Source organism: Xyrauchen texanus, chromosome 50, assembly GCF_025860055.1.
Source record: "Xyrauchen texanus isolate HMW12.3.18 chromosome 50, RBS_HiC_50CHRs, whole genome shotgun sequence".
Taxonomy (NCBI): Eukaryota; Metazoa; Chordata; class Actinopteri; order Cypriniformes; family Catostomidae; genus Xyrauchen; species Xyrauchen texanus.
This window is the reverse complement of record NC_068325.1, coordinates 2,296,093-2,318,772: the sequence shown is the minus strand read 5'-3', so window position 1 is coordinate 2,318,772 and position 22,680 is coordinate 2,296,093. Positions and strand designations below refer to the sequence as shown.

At 39.5% G+C, this 22,680-nt stretch overlaps 1 protein-coding gene across 3 annotated transcripts in view; it reads right to left on the bottom strand.

Moving 5' to 3' along the window:
• The window catches only part of LOC127641133 (WW domain-containing transcription regulator protein 1-like), a 69,019-nt gene that overhangs the window by 29,332 nt on the left and 17,007 nt on the right, over window positions 1–22,680 (bottom strand). For 2 of the 3 annotated variants that reach the window (XM_052123916.1, XM_052123917.1), the window contains exons 2-3: window positions 2,740–2,879; window positions 1,734–1,835 (exon numbers count right to left, since the gene is read on the bottom strand). In XM_052123916.1, coding sequence (XP_051979876.1) covers window positions 1,734–1,835; window positions 2,740–2,879 — 242 coding nt within the window. The remainder of the gene's footprint in view (window positions 1–1,733; window positions 1,836–2,739; window positions 2,880–22,680) is intronic. The other variant, XM_052123918.1, reaches the window with a different exon arrangement.

The window sequence follows — 22,680 nt, the reverse complement described above, 5'->3', positions numbered from 1 at the left end:
CAAAACTGTTTGAGGATGAAATCTCCATTCCCCTAACTGCCTGACACATGAGCATTGCACATACCAACAGGAGATGCCTCTCACAAACAGAGAAGTTGCAGCACCAGATTCAACATTTGGCACGAGCGCATCCACCCCCCCGGCAGTTTATATTCGGTTTTGTTTGTCCGCATCAGAATATAAAACACCTGCACGACTGATCAAACTGCTCTGAGAGCTTAGAGGAATGTAAGCAGTTCTAGGTGATTTATGTGCCATTCTACTCAGGCACCTGGTGCTGCAACTTCTCTTCTAGGTCCCAAAGGCCGGACGACTGTCGAACAGGGCTCCCCAGCCTATGTTGGACGCATCCGTCATTATAATTTTGCATCTGGCCACTTGGCCGAGCGTAACACTTTTCTGATGGAATGCAGATGTTTTCCAAGAAGCTAGCACAGCTAAGCAGTGGCGTGTTACTAAAAGAAGTGACCATGAACGATGAAGAACTTTTGATTTGACCCAGTACTGAGGCCGCCTCATATGCAGTAAGCAGCTGCAGTGGCCATCAAACCCACGGCAGATGAGGCCGGAGAGCACAAATTTACATTTAGGCCACGGCCAACAGGGCCTAACTTCTAGCTCAGTCTTCACTTTTTGGGGTACTGGGTGCATCCCTGAGGAAGAGCGCAAACTAGTCGTTTGTGCCACAGAGCCACATTGCCTAGATGTGCTTTTTAGCCATCTGTAAATGCTCAGTGAAGCCACTCATAGAGTCTGTCTAAAAGAGTCCACTGAAGAGTCCCTGCTTCGACACCAGGACTGGTCATTCAGGACGGCCTTGTCCTTTGCATGTACTGTATCCCTGTGAAATTAAGCCAGAAATTATGCTCTACAGACACCAGGTTACCCCATAGATCTGCCAATGGCTTGGGCAGTGATTTTTGTAGCCCGGAGCCCCAGGTCAGTGGCACGGCCCAGTTCTTTAAAAGACTCGGGGTCTAGGCAGCTCTCGTCCATGTCCTTGATCAGTTCTGCCTGGTAGGCCTTAAAGACTAGCCTGATCCGCAGCAGCATAGGTCTTTCCTACAAGCGAGGGTGTGACCCGACATGGCTTGGAGCGATGCAAAGACTTTGCTTTCCATCCCAGTGCAAAAGATGGACATAAATGGGTCGCAACTGCCTCTTCTACTGGGTGAATATCAGCAGAGCCACTATGCGTTGCGCGATAGAATGTTGTCAAGGCCGCTGCACCAAATACATAAGTTCCACGTGAGCTTGTGCCGCTTCCGTGTAAGCTTGGCCCAGGCAGATAAAGCAGCACTTGTGCCCATTAGACAAAGAGGTATATAATTTAGCAAATAGCTCAAGATGTTGCTAAGCAAATGGCTCAAAATCACACAAAAATCACAATACAATAGTGTCTTAAACAAGGAAGTATAAAAAGATTACAAGGTTCGACGGAGCACAGGCATGGAGAGGAAATAATCCACTCGATGTTCAAGTGTGCAGATTCAATGACGAAAAGGCATTGTGCTCTCGTTAATATGCTCCCGATGATGTGCAAAACTTATTGTGATGGTATATAAAATGATTAGCAAAGGAACGCAAAACTATTTCAGAAAATAAAGGGCCTCTTAGGGGCTCCTTATGAGGGTGAGTAAATGATTACAAATGGCATTTTTGGGTTAACTATCTGTTTAAATTAAGCTACTAGGCTGATTGGACTCCAGACAGCGCTAGAAGGGAGTACTTACCGATGCGTGGGTCCAGCCATGAGGTTCTTTGGGTTTTGTGGTCAATGAAGTATGTTTCTCCCTGAGGGGTGATGGCCTGCTCCCAACCCTCGGGCAACTGTCCTGTTTAGCAACAGCACAACAGCTAGAGATCAGCCAACAGCTTGACCAGCACTCTATAGTGATGACCAGAGAAGTGTGCTTGGCCTAGTGCACTACCAATTTCTTATCTTTATGTTTGAATTTGGGGTCACTTTATGACAGTTTTGGTAGTTTTTTTTAACGTAAAGTAATAGTTAAGTAACTGCACTTCCAGTGACTTGGGACACGTTGAGCTCTAAAGTGTGTAAATTTATAGCTGGAGTGTGCTGTATACAGAGCTGCAAAGAATCCTTTTCCCTCTCAACTCTTTCTTTTCACCCCTCCCCCACTTTCACTGGAATCTGTTTCTCAGCTGCCAACAAAGAAGAGACACACCTTTTTTCCATTTCATCACAATTCAGGATTTAGGAAGAAAAAAAAGGCAAACAAAGAAAGTACATTTGGAAGTAATTAACTGCACTGACAGAGTTCACAGCAAACAACACACAGTTACACTACACAATGCCTAGGTACGATAGTCACAAACTCAATACAGCTTGGTGGGACACTTTATTAATTAAATCAGAATCTGACCCTCCCCATAAAGAGCAGCTTGAGACATAAACATCATCCTGGGTCTTTAAACAATCATTCCAGTGTTATACAGTGTATACGTGTTAATGACAGATATCATATTATCAATTCATTATCACTGTCAGTTTTAACAGCATACAAGCATATTCATTTCTCAATGACTATGAATAGTAACCTCTATCGCGTCAATAATTGCAGGGCTCCATTCATAAAGATTGTGTGCAGAACAAGGGGCATTGAGCATTAGGGTTGTACAGGGTAGACCTGTAGCAGAGATTTAAACCAGCTCAAGAACATGTGTTTATGAGTAATGGAGAATGTGCAGTGCCAGGCGGATATGTTTCTCACTTACCGAGATTGGGTTGAGACAGGGCCATGGAGCGCTGCTGTATGTTGGCACTGTTAGACACTTGATTGTGCAGACTCATTTGGGTAACAGCTGGGGTCATGCTCTTCCTGGGGTCATGCCATGTGGTGATCTTCTCAAGGTGGCTGCAGATGAACAACAACAAATTTGCATCAAACACTTGATCAAAAAAATCAGAACTTGTTCTGCTAGTTTTCTTGGACCTGATGGTACACTTTACCAATTTCACCCAAACCAGATCTTAACCTTTAACCTTTTCACATGTGAGTTTCTCCTGTACTGACAGATCTTCCAGCATGAGTTCTTTAATGCACACTGTACTTAAAATAAATCTTACCTTACACAGATGCACTGGAGGACAGATTACATATCAAACATATAATGTGGTTTTTAGATGTTTAGAATGATTGATTATGATATGATGTGATCGCAAATGCATTTGCCGGCTATGCACGCTGCCATATTTTCGTTGCAATGCAGGATGTGATTGAGTTTGTATTGTCATAGAAGCATACAAAAGGACGAGCAAAGAAGATTCTAAAAACCTAGCCCTTCCACTCTCCCAGCCCAGAAAGTGGTTGTGACCGATGGAATGGGTGAAGGCTTGAGTGGACTGATTACTTTGTATACTCTTTGACATTAGACAACATGGCCGCAGCGCTACATCTGCGCTCCAATGGTAATGGCTTTATACTTTTATTTAGAGATTGTTTTAAAGTTTGTAACATATAAAAATAAAGATATTGTAAAGTTCAAAATACTATTTGAGCAGCTGGTTCATTATGACAACCGATTTTGCTGGTAAACAGCAGCATGAATGCAGATCACACCAGTTTGATCTTACGAATCTGAGCCCAGCCTAGTGAAATCACACCGGTTTGATCGTACGTGCGAAAGTGTTAACTCTCCTCAAAAACCCATTCATAACTCAACTCTGAGGACTATTTAGACTGCCTTCTTAGAATGAAGATGACATCAATGATGAAGTAGAGTAATCTGTTAGCATTCCCATTCATCTCTATGGCAGTTGCTCGACTGGCGTATACAGCCACGGAAGTAAGGTGGTCCATTCCCACTTCGGTTTTAACTGACAGTTCCAAAACATTTAGCCAATCACCTGTAAATGCCATGTGAGTAATCACTCTGGCATTTACTCTGGCTAAATGGCACGGTTGTCTAGAAGGGAACTATTGCACTGAGGAAAGTCTCATGAGACATTCATTCACTGTGTTTATTTGGAGTCTCAGAGAAACCTTACACCTACCTTTAACCTTAGCAACAGCAAATACAATTCCCGCAAGACTTTCCCGCATGGCGGTTCCATTCTAAATACAATCCTTCTAAATATGCTGCTTGCAAAACAACATATTTTGTCAGAATACACAGATAGATTTGAATGTCTGTCAATGGAGAAACATGCCTATTGGCAGCAGAATGATGTAGTTACAGCATCTACTAGTAGGGATTAACTGGACCATCTTAACCAGCCAAACACTGACCCCAGGACTACACCCCAAGGAGTCTGGGTGGGGTTCTGCTCTGTCAGATGTTATTCTTAAACTTGTGCTGTTGAGGCAAGATTGGCCCTTTATATGGAGCAACTCAAGCCATAGCTGGACTCAAAACAGCTGTTGGATTTACAGAGCTCACCACACGGCTCTAGATGCCCAACAAGGACAAATCATAAGCATAAATCAAGAAACAGACATTTTCATCTTCTTTGCCTGCGGTATCCTCCTCCACTCCTCTACCTCAAGTTAACTCTTCCCCTGGCAAAACTGCAGCTACGTGAAATTCTGGCTTTGCTGCATTTTTTTCATGCAAGGCCATTTGATGCCTGCTCAAAAACTACAATTTTAATGATCCACAGCTCATAAACCAGTTTAGCACTTCTTACACATTAAGGTGGGCTTTACTAGTCTAGTCCTGGGGTATCAAACCTGCTTCTGGAGAGATCTGTTTCCAGCTGAGATTAGGTCAACCTTGTCTGAAATGTTCAACCTGAAGACCTTGATTAGCTGGTTCAGGCGTGTTTCATTAAGAGTTGGAAATCAACTCTGAGTGAACTCTAATCCTGTGTTTCATTAAACCTAAAATGTCTGAATGTCCAATGTTCAAAAGAATGCCACTTCGGTTTGGAAACTTGCACAGAAATCTGCCACTGCAATGTGTTATTTCTGCGCCACTAGCGTCCCAAAATTGAATACAAAAACAGTTGGTTTCTAAACATGTATCTCCAACAATAACGCATCACGGTGGACTTATTTACATGCACTTAATAAACAGCTTATTTCAGTGTTTTGCCAGAAAGCAGCCCTCTGAAACATCATGTTGTGCCGTTTTCTTTATGCAGCTAAGGGATTAAGAGAAACTGGCTCAACACAACTAGGTTTCTTTCTAGAATTATTTTTGAACAAAACATTGCAGTTATTTTGGTTGAAAAGTTCTGCAAAACAGAGCTTCACAGTATAAATTAAAACATAGATATACTGTATATTGTGGTGGGGTTAGCAAGAGACTGACACAGTAGGTGTGGAGTCAGGCCTCGGAGAGTGATTTATTTGAAATAATAGTAACAGAAAAGGGGGAATAACATGTCCATAGAGGAAAGTGTCCAAAACAACATCTTGGTCCAGGGCGCGGGGGGGTGGCGGCTTCTTCAGAGTGACCCTGTAAGGGGAATGGGGCACCATATCCTGCCTGTCAGCCGCAACGCATGCTCCAATCTCCACGGCATTGCATATACATCATGCTAGGGGACCATGTGTGGACCCTTCCCACTCCGTTCCTGGACCGGTCTCCAGAGAGGAGGCGTGCTCGGTTTTTAAAGGCAGCGGTAAATAGGTCCAATTAACTTCATCAACCTCATCAGACACTACCAAATGGGGAATAGTCACTGTACCCCTGCTCTCTCTCCCCTGCCCACTCCCGTAGGGAGCCTAGGGGAAAAGCAGTCTTCATTCACAATACTGAATTAAATCACATCCTTTTTGTACAGGTATATCACATGGGCAGCATTCTCTGACATGCATAAACTGACAGCATAAACTCTAGAGTGCTCTTTAACAGCTTTCTCACAATAAACATGTTTTATTATTCATGTAAACAGTCTCAGGTGTTACTAATTAGGGAAATCAACCAATGAATAACTTAGTGATCACTGCATATTAAGATAAAAATTACACACGTCAACTTTTAAACAAAATTGTATACCCCTCACCTCAACCAGCATGTTTGTACATAAACTGGGCTCGACAGAATATTGTAACATAGCTACCAGTCAGATGAGTCACAAAACACACAAAAGCCACAATAAGAGAGTGGCTCACTGAAAGCATTCAAACTCCACTGGGAAGATTAACCACTTCCTGCTGATCTCAGTCCATACTGTGGTACAACAGGAAGCTGCAGTCTCCATGCACTGCTTTGAATTCAGACCGCCCAGTGTTTGTGCAATCTCGGTGTTGAAAATGTGGAAGATTATGAACTTGCATGTAAATAAACCCAAGTTGAAAATGGTCCTATGAGGGTTGAAGTGATTAATAACCATGTGGAAATACCTATTTTTTGATAATCCATTAAATTATTTGGTGTTTAAAAAAAGCACTTAAAATTAAAAACAACAACAAACTGTGATGATCTTTCAACCAATTTTGTAATTTAATACAATAACACGATTAAAGCTTCAGCAATAATCACAATATTAAAATGTCATACAGGTACACACCTTGAATCAACTGAATTCTACATGAATGCAGCAAGATACAACGCAAACGTTGAGCAACCTTAAACATCGTAAACTGTGCATAATAAACACCCTCATTAACAAGTTCTTCCTCATCTTAAGACACCTATACAACTCCATATGCTCACATTATTCTAAATGTAAATAACGTAAATCCATCCTGCCCATTGATAGAAATGCAAATATAACTGCCGCGGTATAAACAGTATAGCATAATATGTACTGGTTGACATGTTTCCACAGTTGCGCAGCATCATACCATCCAGCCTCAGCCCTGACCATCAGTTTGTGAAGCTACAATTCGCAAGACTCCAGCATGTCACCACTTATGTTAATTAACAGAGCTAGGATGCTAGCAGGCGGTTCTTGTTGTGTGGGTTAGATATATGAGGGCCTGATGGGACAAAAGAGGAGTGGGTCCTCAGGGGTCTTGGGTTCTTGGTAATGCAGCCCCCACACTTCCCAAAGTCAAAAGGTGCAGTGGAGCAGCTGTTTAGCGACTAATTGTTAAAACAAGCAATCTACCTACAATTAGCCGACAGCTTTTTTCTGGGACATGTGATATGTTTTGACAAACATAGAAACATCCCAACCAGAATGGGAAAGATTTTTGGGTCTTATCCTGCACTTTTGTAGCATTTTATGATTTTTTGGCCTGCACTTGTAATGTGAGTCAAAATTTCGGAGTGCTCTACATAAGCAGCAGATCATTGTGACACAAATAGCGCTCCTTACATGAAGTGTAGAAAAGACTCCACTCTGATCTGAGTGGAATTATTCAATTGAATAATTTGTCTTCAAATTTGCAGGAAATTAAAAGCTCATCTGCATGTGAAAATATTGAGTAGCAAATTTGATATTTGTGGCAAGTTTGCGGCTAGTTTCGATGTTTTTTTTTTTAAAAGGAAGTAATGCACTATACTAAAATTGTTTAAATGTTATAAGATAGGATTTTGTGAGGAACATGGCGAAAAGTAAGCATTTATAAATTCACGAGTACAAAGTGAATAATAATAATAATAATAGTGGTTGTAGCACCTCTAGTGTTAATTTCACCAGGAAACTGCCGCGATATGAACAAGTAATAAGAAATAATTTAGTAAAAATGCAGGTATAGTAACATGCCTATATGGTGGTGGGTGCTATGTTTGGGTACAAGCCACATGCTGTTTGCAAAGGAAACACACACAATCACATCTCACAGAAACAATGGTCTTGTGGTGAATAAGAGGTGGCACACAGCCTGAAACAACACACACACACACACACACACACACACACACACACACACACACACACACACACACACACACACACACACACACACACACCTCTGAACTGAGCTTCCTGTTAACAAACACACAGTAACTATCCCACTACTCTCTCTGCATTAATCCCTGTATCTCTCTGTCTCGATGTTTACTCTTGAGTTTATGTCTTGAGAGAGGTAATCTGACCGACCTCTGCACCTAGTTTCACTGAAAACCAAGAAATCCGAGAGGCTTTGAAATATTAGCATGGTAAATCTGCACTCTAAGATGCCGTCCGGTACAATGAGCAGACAGAGAACAATCCGCACACGTCTGTGACAGGGTTTAGATGGAGTGTCTAGACCAGGGCTAATCGACTTCGGAAAGGTCAGTGGCCGCAAAGCTGGATCCCTGTACCCTTTAGAGCCAAACTCTTAATTTTTATGATTATACTGAATATGTATATATTTATATGCATGTTATTTAACGGGATAGTTCATCTAAATATTTGAGGTTTTTAGGAGTTTGTCTTCTTTCTTCTGAAGACAAATTATGAAAATTTTTTGTATAAATAGATCAGCTCAGATCACCATTTAAAGCTACACTATATAACTTTTGGCCCTCTAGCGGTTAAAAAAATAAAGAACCAAGAAATATGATCATATTAGCCCCATTTTATCATCGTTACATTGGCTACCTGTTAAATTCCGTATTAATATAAAAATTCTGTTAACTACGTACAAAGCTTTGAATGGTCTAGCTCCGCAGTACTTAAGTGACCTACCACCCTATATTCCATCACGTTCATTATGATCGCAAAATTCTGGCCTGTTAATAGTTCCTAGAATATTAAAATCCACAAAAGGAGGAAGATCCTTTTCATATTTGGCTCCTAAACTAAGGAACAGTCTCCCTAACACTGTTCGGGACTCAGACACACTCACTCAGTTTAAGTCTAGACTAAAGACTCATCTATTTAGACAGGCATACGCCTAATTTATCCTCCAACCCACAATTAGGCTGCCGGAACCAGAAACATCTATCATGACCCATAACTCTGCATAAAATTGAATGGCAGATTCAGCTCCGTTCCTGCTTGTTGTCAGACTCCACTGCTACGTGTTACCGAGTGATGACGACAAACTACAGCCGGTGCTAGCCAAACATCAATTCAGTATTTTACAATGGAGGTCAGGGGTTGAACTAATGCCAACTCCAACTGTAAGACATCGGATACTTCATATGACTTCCTAAACCTTGGATTTAGTATGGACCCCACCGAACGACCTGCCGGTTGAACGGCAATGCACCTCAATGATCTCTGCCTGCATCACCTTTGATGGACTACACTCTTGAAATGGAATACATCGACTATCAATTGCCAACAAAAGCCTTCATCAGCCAATTAACAAGGACAATTGCATCTATGTGAACTTCTGCAGTTAATCCAGGATGGACTTCAAAGACACTGGTCATTAATACAGTTCAAACACAGTCGATGTTTAAACACTGACCCTTAACACTTACTTAGTTTAATCATTTTAAACCATGACTTGAACTATACATAAGTAATATTTACATTATATTCATGATGTTAGTCAGAGGGGAACTGGCCCCCACAGTGAGTCTGGTTTCTCCCAAGGTTATTTTTCTCCATTAATCTACATCTTATGGAGTTTTGTGTTCCTTGCCACAGTCGCCTTCAGCTGCTCACTGGGGTTATAAATACAATTATTATTTAACCATTTAATTATTTATTTGTATACACAATTTACAATGACACAATGATGACTAAGACTTTACAGATATTCCAGTTTAATTTTCTGTAAAGATGTGTTTAAACGATGTGTGCTGTGAAAGCGCTATACAAATAAAAATGATGACTTCTGAAGACACAGATTTAACCACTGGAGTCTTATGGATTATTTTTATGTTGTTTTTATGTGCTGTTGGTGCTTCAAAATTCTGGCAACAATTCACTTGCAGTTTATGGATCAAAAGAGCTGAGATATTCTTCTAAACATCTTAATTTGTGTTCTGGAGAAGAAAGAAAGTCATACATATCTGGGATGGCATGAGGCTAAGGAAATTAGGGAATTAAAATTTTTAGGTAAATTATCCCTTTTGGTAATTATTTTAAACTTAAGGGGTTCAAGTTTCTGATATAGATCAGTACTGTTATTGTCAACTAACAAACATCATTTGTTCAACATCCCATAACCCAGAAATGTGTTAAAAAACAAGAGCAATACATCCATTATTAGCACCAAAAGTCCTCCAGTGAAGTCATAAAGATTTGTTCACCCCCCCTTAGCATCACTAAAAAGCATTTGCATGCTGTCACAGCAGGAATTGTTTTTATTTTTCCTGTAAATACTGTTGTCATGAGTACATACTGCATCTCTGATAAGCTATTCAACAGATTGGACAGATTCACAGTGTGTTGAGTGATCCTGTTTTGTGTATGTGCGGGGCTCATGGACTCTTTTTAGCACTTTTAGAGTAGTTCACGTGCAATGTGAAACAGAAGTACTGTAGGTTTTAAGCATTTGCAATTCCAAACATTAGTAACCGCTACAAGTTATTATACAAATCTGCAAAGGTGGCTGTACAACACAAAAAAGAGAGGAAATTGTTTCACCAGATGCGGAACTTTGTAAACAGCACTTTGTGTCAAAATAAAAGCTTCAGGTGAAAGTGACGTGTCAAAATAAAAATGTACAAAAAAAAATATATGAAGGTAAATAATGCTTTTTATTAAGCTGCTGTGTATTATTGTATGTAAATATAAATGTGCAGGTCAATGAAAATAATTAGATCTCATTCTCCCTTGTGTTCATTTAGAAACAAACAGAGGAAAAATGCCTTAGATTTTATTTTAATACCTTTAATAAATTGAATCTACTTGGCTACAATTGCTGTTAGGATGAAATTATGGTTCCTCTGATTTTAATAATATCACTTTTGAGCCATTTCAGAGCAAATACATAATTATTGAGATATAAATGGAATATAGTCAATAAACTGAATGTTTTTTTTTTTTTCATATCCCCAGCCCTAAGTGCACATTTTGTCAGGAATAGAGGTGCTCAGGACCCAAACGCAGAGTGAAACAAAGGTTTATTTAATACAAAAATAAAACTGAAGTCCAGAGTACTGGCCGGCGGCCACTGGACAGGGGTCAGGAGGGAATGGCTCAGGGAGTGGAGCCGTGGAAGGCTCAGTCACTGGCTGTGGCAGGGGAATGGCCTCTGTGGCATTAATGCTGGCAAAGACTGGGAAATGGTCTCCTTGGTCGTTAGCACTGGCAGGGACAGGGGAATGACCTATGTGGTCATGGGCACTGGCTTGATGGGGGAACAGCCTCCGTGGCCGGGAGCACAAAGTTTTATTTTGTTTTATTATGATTAGACATCCTTTTGATGATAAAATCGAATTTATTGACTTTAAAACATGAAATTCCAAAAAAAAAAAAAAATTATAAAATGGAAAACACTTCAATTAGGGAAAAATAAAATGGAATTTAGAAAAATTCTTAGTGCCCTAATATATATATATATATATATATATATATATATATATATATATATATATATATATATATATATATATATATATATATATATATATATATATATAACAATATTTAAAAAGAATGACCATAATGAATAATTAATATCTTAACTTTATAATAATAATAATGATTCTCCTAGTCAAGTCAATGGAATAGAAAACTCAACAACATATTTACAGTGAAGCAGAGTAATTACCTAATTAGTCATCAGGATAAATGAGGAACTTTTATTTGTATTAAATATTAACTGAGGGGTATACACCTGAGAATACACGTAAATAATCTGCAAAAGTATTAGTAAATTTAGTAAAAAAAAAAGTTCAACTCAAACGAGAAGTATTTCTAAAGTCATTTATCCAAGCGGTCATGATAAAGAGGCCGTTCGGAGAGAGAATGCAGCTGATACAGTCACATACTCCCAACTGAAACCGCCCCGTCCGTAGGCTGACAGGAGCACAGCATGGCTCTCCGGCCCTCTCCACCCAGCTGTGATAATTGAAAACAGCGACAAAAGAAGAGGATCCCCTTTCGTGATCACTGTGAGTTCAGGTTACTGGGGAATTCCTGTACACCCAGCACAAAAGCTACTCCTCCTTGCGGGAATAAAAGGAATTGTGACGGAAGGAGTGTCCAAAAGACGGATCGCCAGAGGTCGGGATTGTTGAAGGACAGCCGCTGGATATTGAAAAATCAGAAGTATTCTATTGGATGTGAGAATGCGAGGGAGGGGTTGTAAGAAATGGAATGCGCTGCTAATTATAGTCATCCAGATTACTGACTGCTGCAACACACACACACACACACACACACACACACACACACACACACACACACACACACACACACACACACACACACACACACACACACACACACACACACACACACACACACACACACACACACTACAAAGCTGAGCTCTCACATCTCTGTGGAAACCAGGCAAGTCGTGGCTTGTGTTTGCAGGCCTGGTCAGTCATTAGGACAGGCTGGAGTGTATGAATAAACCCATACAGTGTTGAGGAAGCTACTTTGAAACTGTAGTTTGTCAAGCTACACGCTAATCATGATTATAAGTTCAGCTACACTAAAACCATCCAAAACTGGTGACATAACCAGTATATGGTTTGTTTTATTTACGATTATTGACCAGAATCCAAATCACTGACAAACAGTCAACAGCAATCCGTTTTACAACGAGAGTTTGTCAATCTGTCCTGGTGCTCTCTTGCATTGTTACTTGGCTCTCTGGAATACTCAAGTCCGATTGGTAAATAGTGTCATTCAGTGGTCTAATATTTCTGAATAACAAATGCATATCCAGGGATTAAGTAATACCAGATCAGCCATCTGGTTATTGCAAGATATCTTTGCTACTTCTTGTATCACTAGTGATCTTTTTGCGATCCTTACAAGTGAGCTAACAAAATTATTTAAACACAAATCAATATTTCATGTCCATTTATTTATTTGGCAAGTAGTTGTGTAATAAGCTGGATAATGGCAGTCAGATGGTTTATTTCTAAAAAAAAAAAAAAAAAAAAAAAAACACAAAACAGAACTCTGAGGTGGAATTCAGCCATTTCTAGAGACTCAGTGATTTCTTCTCGACATAATCAAATACTTTCACTGTAAATCAATATTTCATCTCCATTTATTTAACTGGCAAGTAGATGTGTAATAAGATGGATAATGAGCTGCAAATCTCTTGCAAAGTACTATCAGAAGTACCACAGAAAAGGTAAATACATTACAATTGATGCAAAGATTTATAAGGAGCAATGTCGTTTGTCGTAACTCAGCAGAATGTGGTCGATTTCAAGGTACTGGAACATTCGGTAGCAACCAGGGCTGGACTGGGAAGAGAAAACAGCCCGGGATTTCACATACCAACTGGCCCAAAAGTTTGTTGTCCTTTTCTGCATATCGTGGCACCATTTTGTGGTCCGTTCTGCATCACGCGGCGGATAATTGTAGCTTATCGCGGCCCATTCGGTCCGTTTCGCGACCGACAAACCAGCCTGCTCGGTTCTTCCGATGGCCAGTCCGCACTTGATCGGCCCCAAAATGCGTCAGCCAACAGGGAAATTGCACAGATTACCAGTCCAGCCCTGGTAGTAACATGTCTGTACTCTGTGTTTATTCAGACAATTACTCTTCCAAACACACACTGACTGAGCTGAACTATACTGGCTGCATAGAGGGGACTGTTGCATTGTTTCATATTATTCCAGATTGATCTGCACAAAGTGAAGTTGCAGTGCATAAACAGTAAGGTAATGTTTTTTTCCCCTTCTGCTCTAGTGTACTGAGGGGCTGCCGTGCCTTGTTAAAACTGTGTATGTTTACTGTTACGAATGTAGCCAATATGCTTACATAAAATACAGCCTATTGCAACAGTAGCTAGCAAGCGATAAAGGGTCGGTTCCGTCTTCAAATCTGACGGTATTGTTCGGGTAAGTTCACCCGGGTAAGGTTGAGCCACACGGTCTCAGGTATGGGTCGAGTTTCATTTTAAGGCCCGTGCAGACCTCTATAACATATTATGTCCAGAGACAGTCCATAATAAAAAGGTAACATTTAGTTAGCATGCTTGCATGGAAACAGACTCCAAAAATACTTTTTTGGCGAGTGGAAAACTGAATCAGTCCCCGTCAGATCTTCTTCAGCTGTTGTGAGGGACTTTGTGCGGCTCGTCACGTTACTGCTTCAGACAACTGTTCTGTGAGTGTGGGAGTGAAAGGCCGCACAGCTGACATTGGGTGGGCTAACTTTAGACTAGATAGATTTATTGGGCCTGTTCAGTCACACCTCAGTTTAATAGCCATATTCCTCAACAGAGGGCCAAAAGATTTGAGGCCAAATTAATATATAAAAACAATAGGGCTCATCCAAAATGTGTTGGTTAATGGCAGGGTTGCCAATGGCACATAGAATGCGGATATATAAATAGTAGAAATGTGAAAAAAAAAAAAAAAAAATGATTAAAATCGCGACTGATCGTGGTACATTACAACAAACACAAAAATAATATAATCATAAATATATTTACTTTATGCTGTCTCAAAAAAACTTGCAAGAAACTGGTTAGTCATCATTTAATTGAATTATTAATATCTGTAAATGTTAAACGGACACATTTTGAGAGGTATAAACCCATGATACAAGTGTACTGTATGTTTACATGCAATTAAATCAGTGGACATACTGTTATTAAAAGTTGTCTGGCATTTGTTTTAATAATAGGACCAAATGCAGATTCAATTCAGATCAAGATTTATTGGCAAGATAAACTTAAGTGGACATTGTCAATGCAGTATCAAACACTACAGATATAAAACTAATTAAATGCTGAAGTTTAAAATATCAAAACTATTATGTTCTTTGGCTGCAGTTCAGTCTCTACCATGCACACGCTGGGTCACTCGAGCGGTTTCAATTTTGAAACTGGTTTAGATGACAGTGAGAGAGCATTATCGGGCCATGTGAAAAGATATGGCAGCTTGCCCGCATCTCTCCAACACCTGGCTCACCGCTTACGGGTTAAGTGTCCATTCTGCACACAGTATCTGCTCCTGTGTTTATTACACCCGGGATGCGCACGTCATGAATAAGCGCGCACTGCTCCACACAATCAGTTTCTGTGCAGTCAAGTCAAGTGTGAATCTAGAGAACTTTCAGGATTTGAACAACGAATACTGCATTAATTGCGCTAATTGTTCTTCTTTTTGAACGGTTTAAACAGACACCTATAATCGCTGAAACGAACGCATTCAAATTCTCAGCCCTAATAAATAGTGTTATAAATTAAATGACTGCAAGGAGAGGAGGGGCTTCCAACCAACCGCCTGGAGCGGTTACCGCTTCCAGGGGCGGGGGAGACTCCTACAGTCCACAAAAAACGCGGCGGGGTGTTCTGTCCGCCAGGGGCCGGAGGTCTGCCTCCGATCCATCCAGGGAGGCTTGGCTGTCATCCATTAGAGGCTTGAGGAGCGGCCGAGGACCAAGCTAAGGCGTATCGGAGAACCTTCGAGTAAGTGTTTTTTTTTCTGTCTCTCTTCTCTCTCTCTCCCACTGCTGCTCCGTGTTGGCCTTTCCCTCTCTTTTTTAAAGTGTTTTTGTTAATTTGGCATGATCGCCATTATGGCGTGTAGGTACCACTTTGCTTCCCTCCCCTTGTCCCCTCCCTCATCCAGGTAGACAGGGATGACCTGCCAGCAGATGGTGCAGAAGTCTGGAGCTCTGCATATTGTTTTAGTGTAGATGTGGGTTAAATGACAGTCATACAGAACAATAGTCCAAAATGAGGGTTGAAAACAGAGATTATGACAGTAAGATAAGTGAGTCATTACTGCCTTTCTCAGCAGAGACACAGCAGAGGCTTATGGGAGTTTGGGAGTTGATTGACCCTTCACACAATAAAGAGGTTTGTGTTATTGTTTTGCTGCACTCCAGTGAAAGAAAGTCATATGGGTTTAGAACAAGAGTGTGTAAATTAAGACTGAATTTTCACTAACCCTAAGAATGTTTTTGACATTGCAGACATTAAGGCAGTTTGATTATTTGACATGATTTCACAATATACACTCACCTAAAGGATTATTAGGAACACCTGTTCAATTTCTCATTAATGCAATTATCTAATCAACCAATCACATGGCAGTTGCTTCAATGCATTTAGGGGTGTGGTCCTGGTCAAGACAATCTCCTGAACTCCAAACTGAATGTCAAGAGAAAGGTGATTTAAGCAATTTTGAGTGTGGCATGGTTGTTGGTGCCAGACGGGCCGGTCTGAGTATTTCACAATCTGCTCAGTTACTGGGATTTTCACGCACAACCATTTCTAGGGTTTACAAAGAATGGTGTGAAAAGGGAAAGACATCCAGTATGCGGCAGTCCTGTAGGCGAAAATGCCTTGTTGATGCTAGAGGTCAGAGGAGAATGGGCCGACTGATTCAAGCTGATAAAAGAGCAACTTTGCCTGAAATAACCACTCGTTACAACCGAGGTATGCAGCAAAGCATTTGTGAAGCCACAACACGCACAACCTTGAGGTGGATGGGCTACAACAGCAGAAGACCCCACCGGGTACCACTCATCTCCACTACAAATAGGAAAAAGAGGCTACAATTTGCAAGAGCTCACCAAAATTGGACAGTTGAAGACTGGAAAAATGTTGCCTGGTCTGACGAGTCTCGATTTCTGTTGAGACATTCAGATGGTAGAGTCAGAATTTGGCGTAAACAGAATGAGAACATGGATCCATCATGCCTTGTTACCACTGTGCAGCCTGGTGGTGGTGGTGTAATGGTGTGGGGGATGTTTTCTTGGCACACTTTAGGCCCCTTAGTGCCAATTGGGCATCGTTTATATGCCACGGCCTACCTGAGCATTGTTTCTGACCATGTCCATCCCTTTATGGCCACCATGTACCCATCCTCTGATGGCTACTTCCAGCTAGATAATGCACCATGTCACAAAGCTCGAATCATTTCAAATTGGTTTCTTGAACATGACAATGAGTTCACTGTACTAAAATGGCCCCCACAGTCACCAGATCTCAACCCAATAGAGCATCTTTGGGATGTGGTGGAACGGGAGCTTCGTGCCCTGGATGTGCATCCCACAAATCTCCATCAACTGCAAGATGCTATCCTATCAATATGGGCCAACATTTCTAAAGAATGCTTTCAGCACCTTGTTGAATCAATGCCACGTAGAATTAAGGCAGTTCTGAAGGCGAAAGGGGGTCAAACACTGTATTAGTATGGTGTTCCTAATAATCCTTTAGGTGAGTGTATCTAGACAGTTCACAGCCAAGCTCTTATGATCGTGCTAGTGTTGTAACTTGAACCGAGACAATTGCATGATTTCGGATTATCTCATTAGGGCAATATAATGCACCAGTGTTGGACTGTAGCCCAGTATGTTTAACAACTCCAGACTGCAGCTTAAAAAGAAGCAAATTGTGCTTTGGAAAAGAATGCACTGATCTGAGAACGATTAAGTCTCATGAAGCCACAGGACTGATGAATATCATTGGCCATCAAAGCATTCACACAGTGCAGCTCTGAGTTTACATTAGTGAGAGTGGGATAGTTCTTTCATTCACATGCATGCAACATGCTTTAAAAGAATATAAAATGGTGTTTATAAAGTATATAAAAAAAGCATAAGGTTGAATATCATGAAACCTCTCAAAAAACGTCATATTTCTTCCCAAAAGTCAAAAGAAAAAATTATATTACGTGTACACACACACACACACGCACGCACACCCAAAAGTTTGGAATAATGTACAGATTTTACTGTTCCGGAAGGAAATTGGTACTTTAATTCACCAAAGTGGCATTCAACTGATCACAAAGGATAGTCAGGACATTACTGATGTAAAAAACAGCACCATCACTATTTGAAAAGTAATTATTGATCATCACTCCAACATCCTATTCTTGAGTAATCACGCTAAATTGGTTCTAGAAAATACCTTGCCATTATATCAAACACTGCTGAAAGCTATTTGGTTCGTTAAATGTTCAGCACATTTTACCCCAAATTCCCCCCCAAAAAATCCCATTCTCAGAGTAATATGAATTTTTTAATAATAATATATAATATATTATATATATATATATATATATATATATATATATATATATATATATATATATATATAAAACTTAAATTGTTAAGTACGTAACATCATGGAAGTATTTGTTGTAGGCCTACTGCTTTTAAATGTTCAAGTCATTATATACACAGTATGTTTTCTGAAATCCAGCAAAAATACTACATCACAGTAATAAATATCTAATGAGAATCACCATTAAGAATAAACAAAATAAAATAAAAAAAAAAAAACGTGACGAGAATGACATTTATTTGCATTACGGTAATGAGAATATGCAGGGAAATGTGTTTAACTGTCATGAAAACAATGCCACAATGCAGAAAATCACATTTATTTTCTTAAATGTAAACCATAATTTATTAATAAATAACATAAAATAATAATTTGCATGAAGAAAAGGAATCTCTCTTTTTTGGACCAATAATAGATTTATATTATTTTGTATAATTAAATCATTATTTTCAACTTCTAGACACATTACAGTAATGAGAATGCAAATTTACATCATGAAAATGTCATTGCAAAAAAAATTCATAATGATCCTTTAATTTTTTTATAAAATACATTTTGGGATGAAATATAACTCGTGTTTTTCATAAGATTCACTCAGTAAAAACTCTTATTCATGCACTAATAATTCTTACAAACCCTGTACAGATCATTGCATTGATTATCAACACAGAGACAGTTTCCTTGTGTGTGGGTTTCTGGAATGCTGTGTTAAAGGTCTAGCCCAGCAACAACCTGTCAACCATCACACATTCCTATATCACTCATTAACATATAAACACCCTGAAATCTCCAGCGGAGATCCTTTCAGACAGTTAATAGTTAACTTCATTCATTTCACTTACTGCCTGACATGTGTGGGTGTTTGAATCAGACCACTGGCATCATTTACTAAAACATTCAGTGGTAATGATGATAAGGAGAAATATACAGGTAACATGTCATTCTTTAATTGTGTCAGAGTAAATCTGTGTTCTCACACTTAAATATGTTAAAGTCTGGTGAATCTGATGATGTCACTCACTTTCAGATGACAAAATGTCCAACTACAATGCCCACAATTCCTAATGAAAACCATGTACGCTTTTACACTGTATGCATGAACGTTTTTAAAATAACTTGATATAGTATAAATGATCGTAATATTAATATTTACAATCATTTAAATTCTGATAGTGTCTTAAAACATGAAAGCCACAATATCATGCAGCTAGTACAGATATTTTATATAATATATATATATATATATATATATATATATATTTTTTTTTTTCTTTTTTTTTTTTATATAAGCCAAGTAAAAAGTTAAACTAATTAAAAATATTGCGCTTTTGCGCTAAAAAATGCTAGACGCAGCGCAACCGAATGGATGTGTCTCCAGATGTTTTATTTGAGTGGTCATCTTGGAACAGAGCTTATATGAAATGAGAAAGAAGGTAAATTAATTAATAGCAAGGTAGGTTTAACGTACTGTATGTCTGATCAATTTCTGAACCATTGGCCATGTCAGAATTCAATGAGAAATGAGACAAGCACTGCATTTATAAAGCAAATCAGAGCAGCGGCTTTGATTTTGTGCCAAGCATCACCTATCAAAATATTCCCAGCAGCTGGATACATTTAAATAGTGTCATTTAACACGCGTGCTATAAATGAGCCGTCCTATAGTCATTGTGCTCGATATATCACCAGCAGTAGGCCGACACTGGGCCAAAACTAGGATAACAGCCCTTTCCATGTGTTTTTCAGGACTGAGCTAGAAAACACTTTGCCATGGAAAAAAAAACAGTCTGGCGGTGCAGTGTGCGTCCTTTCCCCTCCAAGATAAAGAGCGCAATGTCTGCTGTCTGTTCAATGACCCCAGACCTGGAAGCGGCCGCTACCACAGGCTCGAGGGAACGCCAGCAAGAGAGGGATAAAAATGATGCCAGTAATCAAACTACGCTCTGTGGTGCAGTGCTCAGTACTTTGACAGCAATTGAAACATTTTGAAACAAGGACAAGAGGTTGTGCACTTTGATCCAGACACCTGAATCAACTCATGATCAAATGCAATGATCAAAAGAAAATGTATATAAACATCTCTTTGAAATACAGTTGTTTATCTTTTTTGCACTTTTTAATTCAGTTAAAAGCGCAAACTGCTACGTGACACGGTACAATCACAGCCAATTAGAACATATTTGATGTTTACGTTTCAGTTTTGAAGAGCAGGATTTTGAACCAATAAGACTTCACATTGGGTGGGGCTACAAAAGCACGACATCGCAGAAATGGAAACCAAGCAATCGACAGATTTTAACATCTGGCTGGTTAGGACAAAAACTCTCATTGATTTATCTCGTCACGTCTTGTTAAAACTTTGTCCTAACCAGTTGTGACGAGCTACAAGCAGACAGACTGCTTTTGAAATTTGCTTATGGAACTGACAGATCGATGGAAAACTATTGAATCAAATCTGGTTAGGATATTGCGAAATGTGAATTCTATAAAGGGCTCCATTTGCATAAAAAAGGAAGGAGTGTTTGCACTGTAAAGATTGACACTAAAGGACAATAGTGCCCACCCAATTCTTTCTTGGTTCCTGAAGTAATTTTCCTATACGTTTTTTTCCATAGGGATTTCATTAAATCCGAGTTTTAAGCCATGAACTAAACCAACCAGCTCTGCGGTGAATCACAACATTACAAACTTTGATTTAAAGCAAAGAAATATTTGAAAATCGGACAAAAAGACAAAAAGGTACAAGACTCTGTACTTAAGGTCTTTAATGAGGGAATGAACAACAGTCCCATAAAGTATTGCGAATGATGTTGGCTAACTGAATTAAAAATCATGGGAAAATGTAAAACTATTGGTTTCAGTTTGTTGATTCTAAGTATAGAAACAATTTATTGGAAGATTATTACAAAATATTTCAATATACAGTACACAAAAAAGAAGTTTGAGAGTGTAGGGAGACCGACTCGATTGAGTCATTCACAGTGCGTCATGGAAGTGGGCAGTCGCTGCAGAGCTCAAGGCACGCTTTGTTTGACGTGACTGATTGATCGATCTTGTGCTATTAAATGCAATTTGTTAATATGAAGTTGAAATAATGCATAACTGATGGCTTCAAAGCATATCAATTTAGGTCTGTTTTTAAAGGTTTAAGTTATCATTAAAAATCAATTCCCATATGGAAAGAATTTATGGGATTTTTACTTCCAGAACCAGAGAGTTACACTCTATTACCCTGGCACAAAAATAAACCAGCACACAGCGCCTTGTCAAGTTGGACTGCGGGTGGTTGGTGAATAAAGTGCAGACAACTGTTTAGTGAATTCACCCCTGAATGAATTTTCCCACCTCAGAGAGACCCAAAAACCATAAATTCTCTGGAAACTGAAAGTTGTACTCAACAATGTCTGGTAAGTGTGTCCATATGGCAGCCGACAGCAAATCGGAGCGCTGTGAGACCCCGGGCCTGTGTGCCGTCAGTCAACTGCGCCATATTGAATGAGGACGCAAAACACAAAAGAACGTTTGACACAAACCCCCCAGCTCAAGACAGCACACAGACGCCTTTCTCTTGTCTCAGAGAAAGTACAAATATAAAGACTGGACAGATATTAGCCTAATGTCCACTGGACAAAGCACTCATTGTAAATAATCCTACAGGAGACATGGGAATGAACTCTGGCTACTTACAGACAGACACTTTCTATTCAGTTTCTCTCTCTCTGTCCCGCTCTCCTTTTGCCTTTGCTGAAAACACTTGCCTTTTTCCATTTCCATTTTCTGCAGGCTAACCCTAACAACTAAACACTATGATACAGTGATGGCATCAGATGGTAATACCATGGCTTTGATGCCATTGTATTGAATGATTACCATATTCAGTGGGTACTATCACACTTTTTTAGTACTTTTGGTGTGCACTTGAGTCTGTTTGGCTGGTGTGAATGCTGTTTTCCAAACTCTGGTGCACACTAAGCAATTGAACGGTGAAAACATCCATATACCATGGTATTTACTTGGTACCCCAAGGTGCTTTAAAGAATTCCATGCAATTAGCATGTTACATGTACAAAAAGATAGTCTTTCAGCTGATAACTAGTAAAACTTAAATATTAAAAATCGCACCAAGCGTGGAATTACTGCTGATATTTTTTTTCCATGATTCACCTGATTACTTGTGGCACACGAAATGAGTGTATGACCAGGAAAGATAGTGTTTAAAGCCAAGTTAGCATGTTATGTCACACTGTGAGGATTATTTTAACATCTATGCACATTGCTTTGGGGCTCGATTTAATTGGGATCATCTGCAATATGCCGTTTTCCATATTCTGTTAATGAAATAATAAGCGAAAAGATCCAGTTTAAATGGTTAAAAGGCCTGCCAGTATGGGCTGAAATATGTGCCACCAGAAACTGAATTTGAACCATTTATATTTGAATTTGAAAGGCTAAACTTGAATAATTGCATTGAAAAACTGAATTTGAATCACATAATTTGAAACTGAATCTGAATTGTATCATTTGAAATTGAATTTATTCGTTTGGAACTGAAGTCCAATAAAATTTGAACCTCACTGAAAATTAAACTCTCTATATACCTTCACATTCACTTCTCACAATTCAGATTCAGTTCTCAAATTCAATTTCAAGTTACTGAGACAGACATCCGGGTAGTTGGAGGATGAAGGAAGAGCAATCGAGCGCAGATCGATAG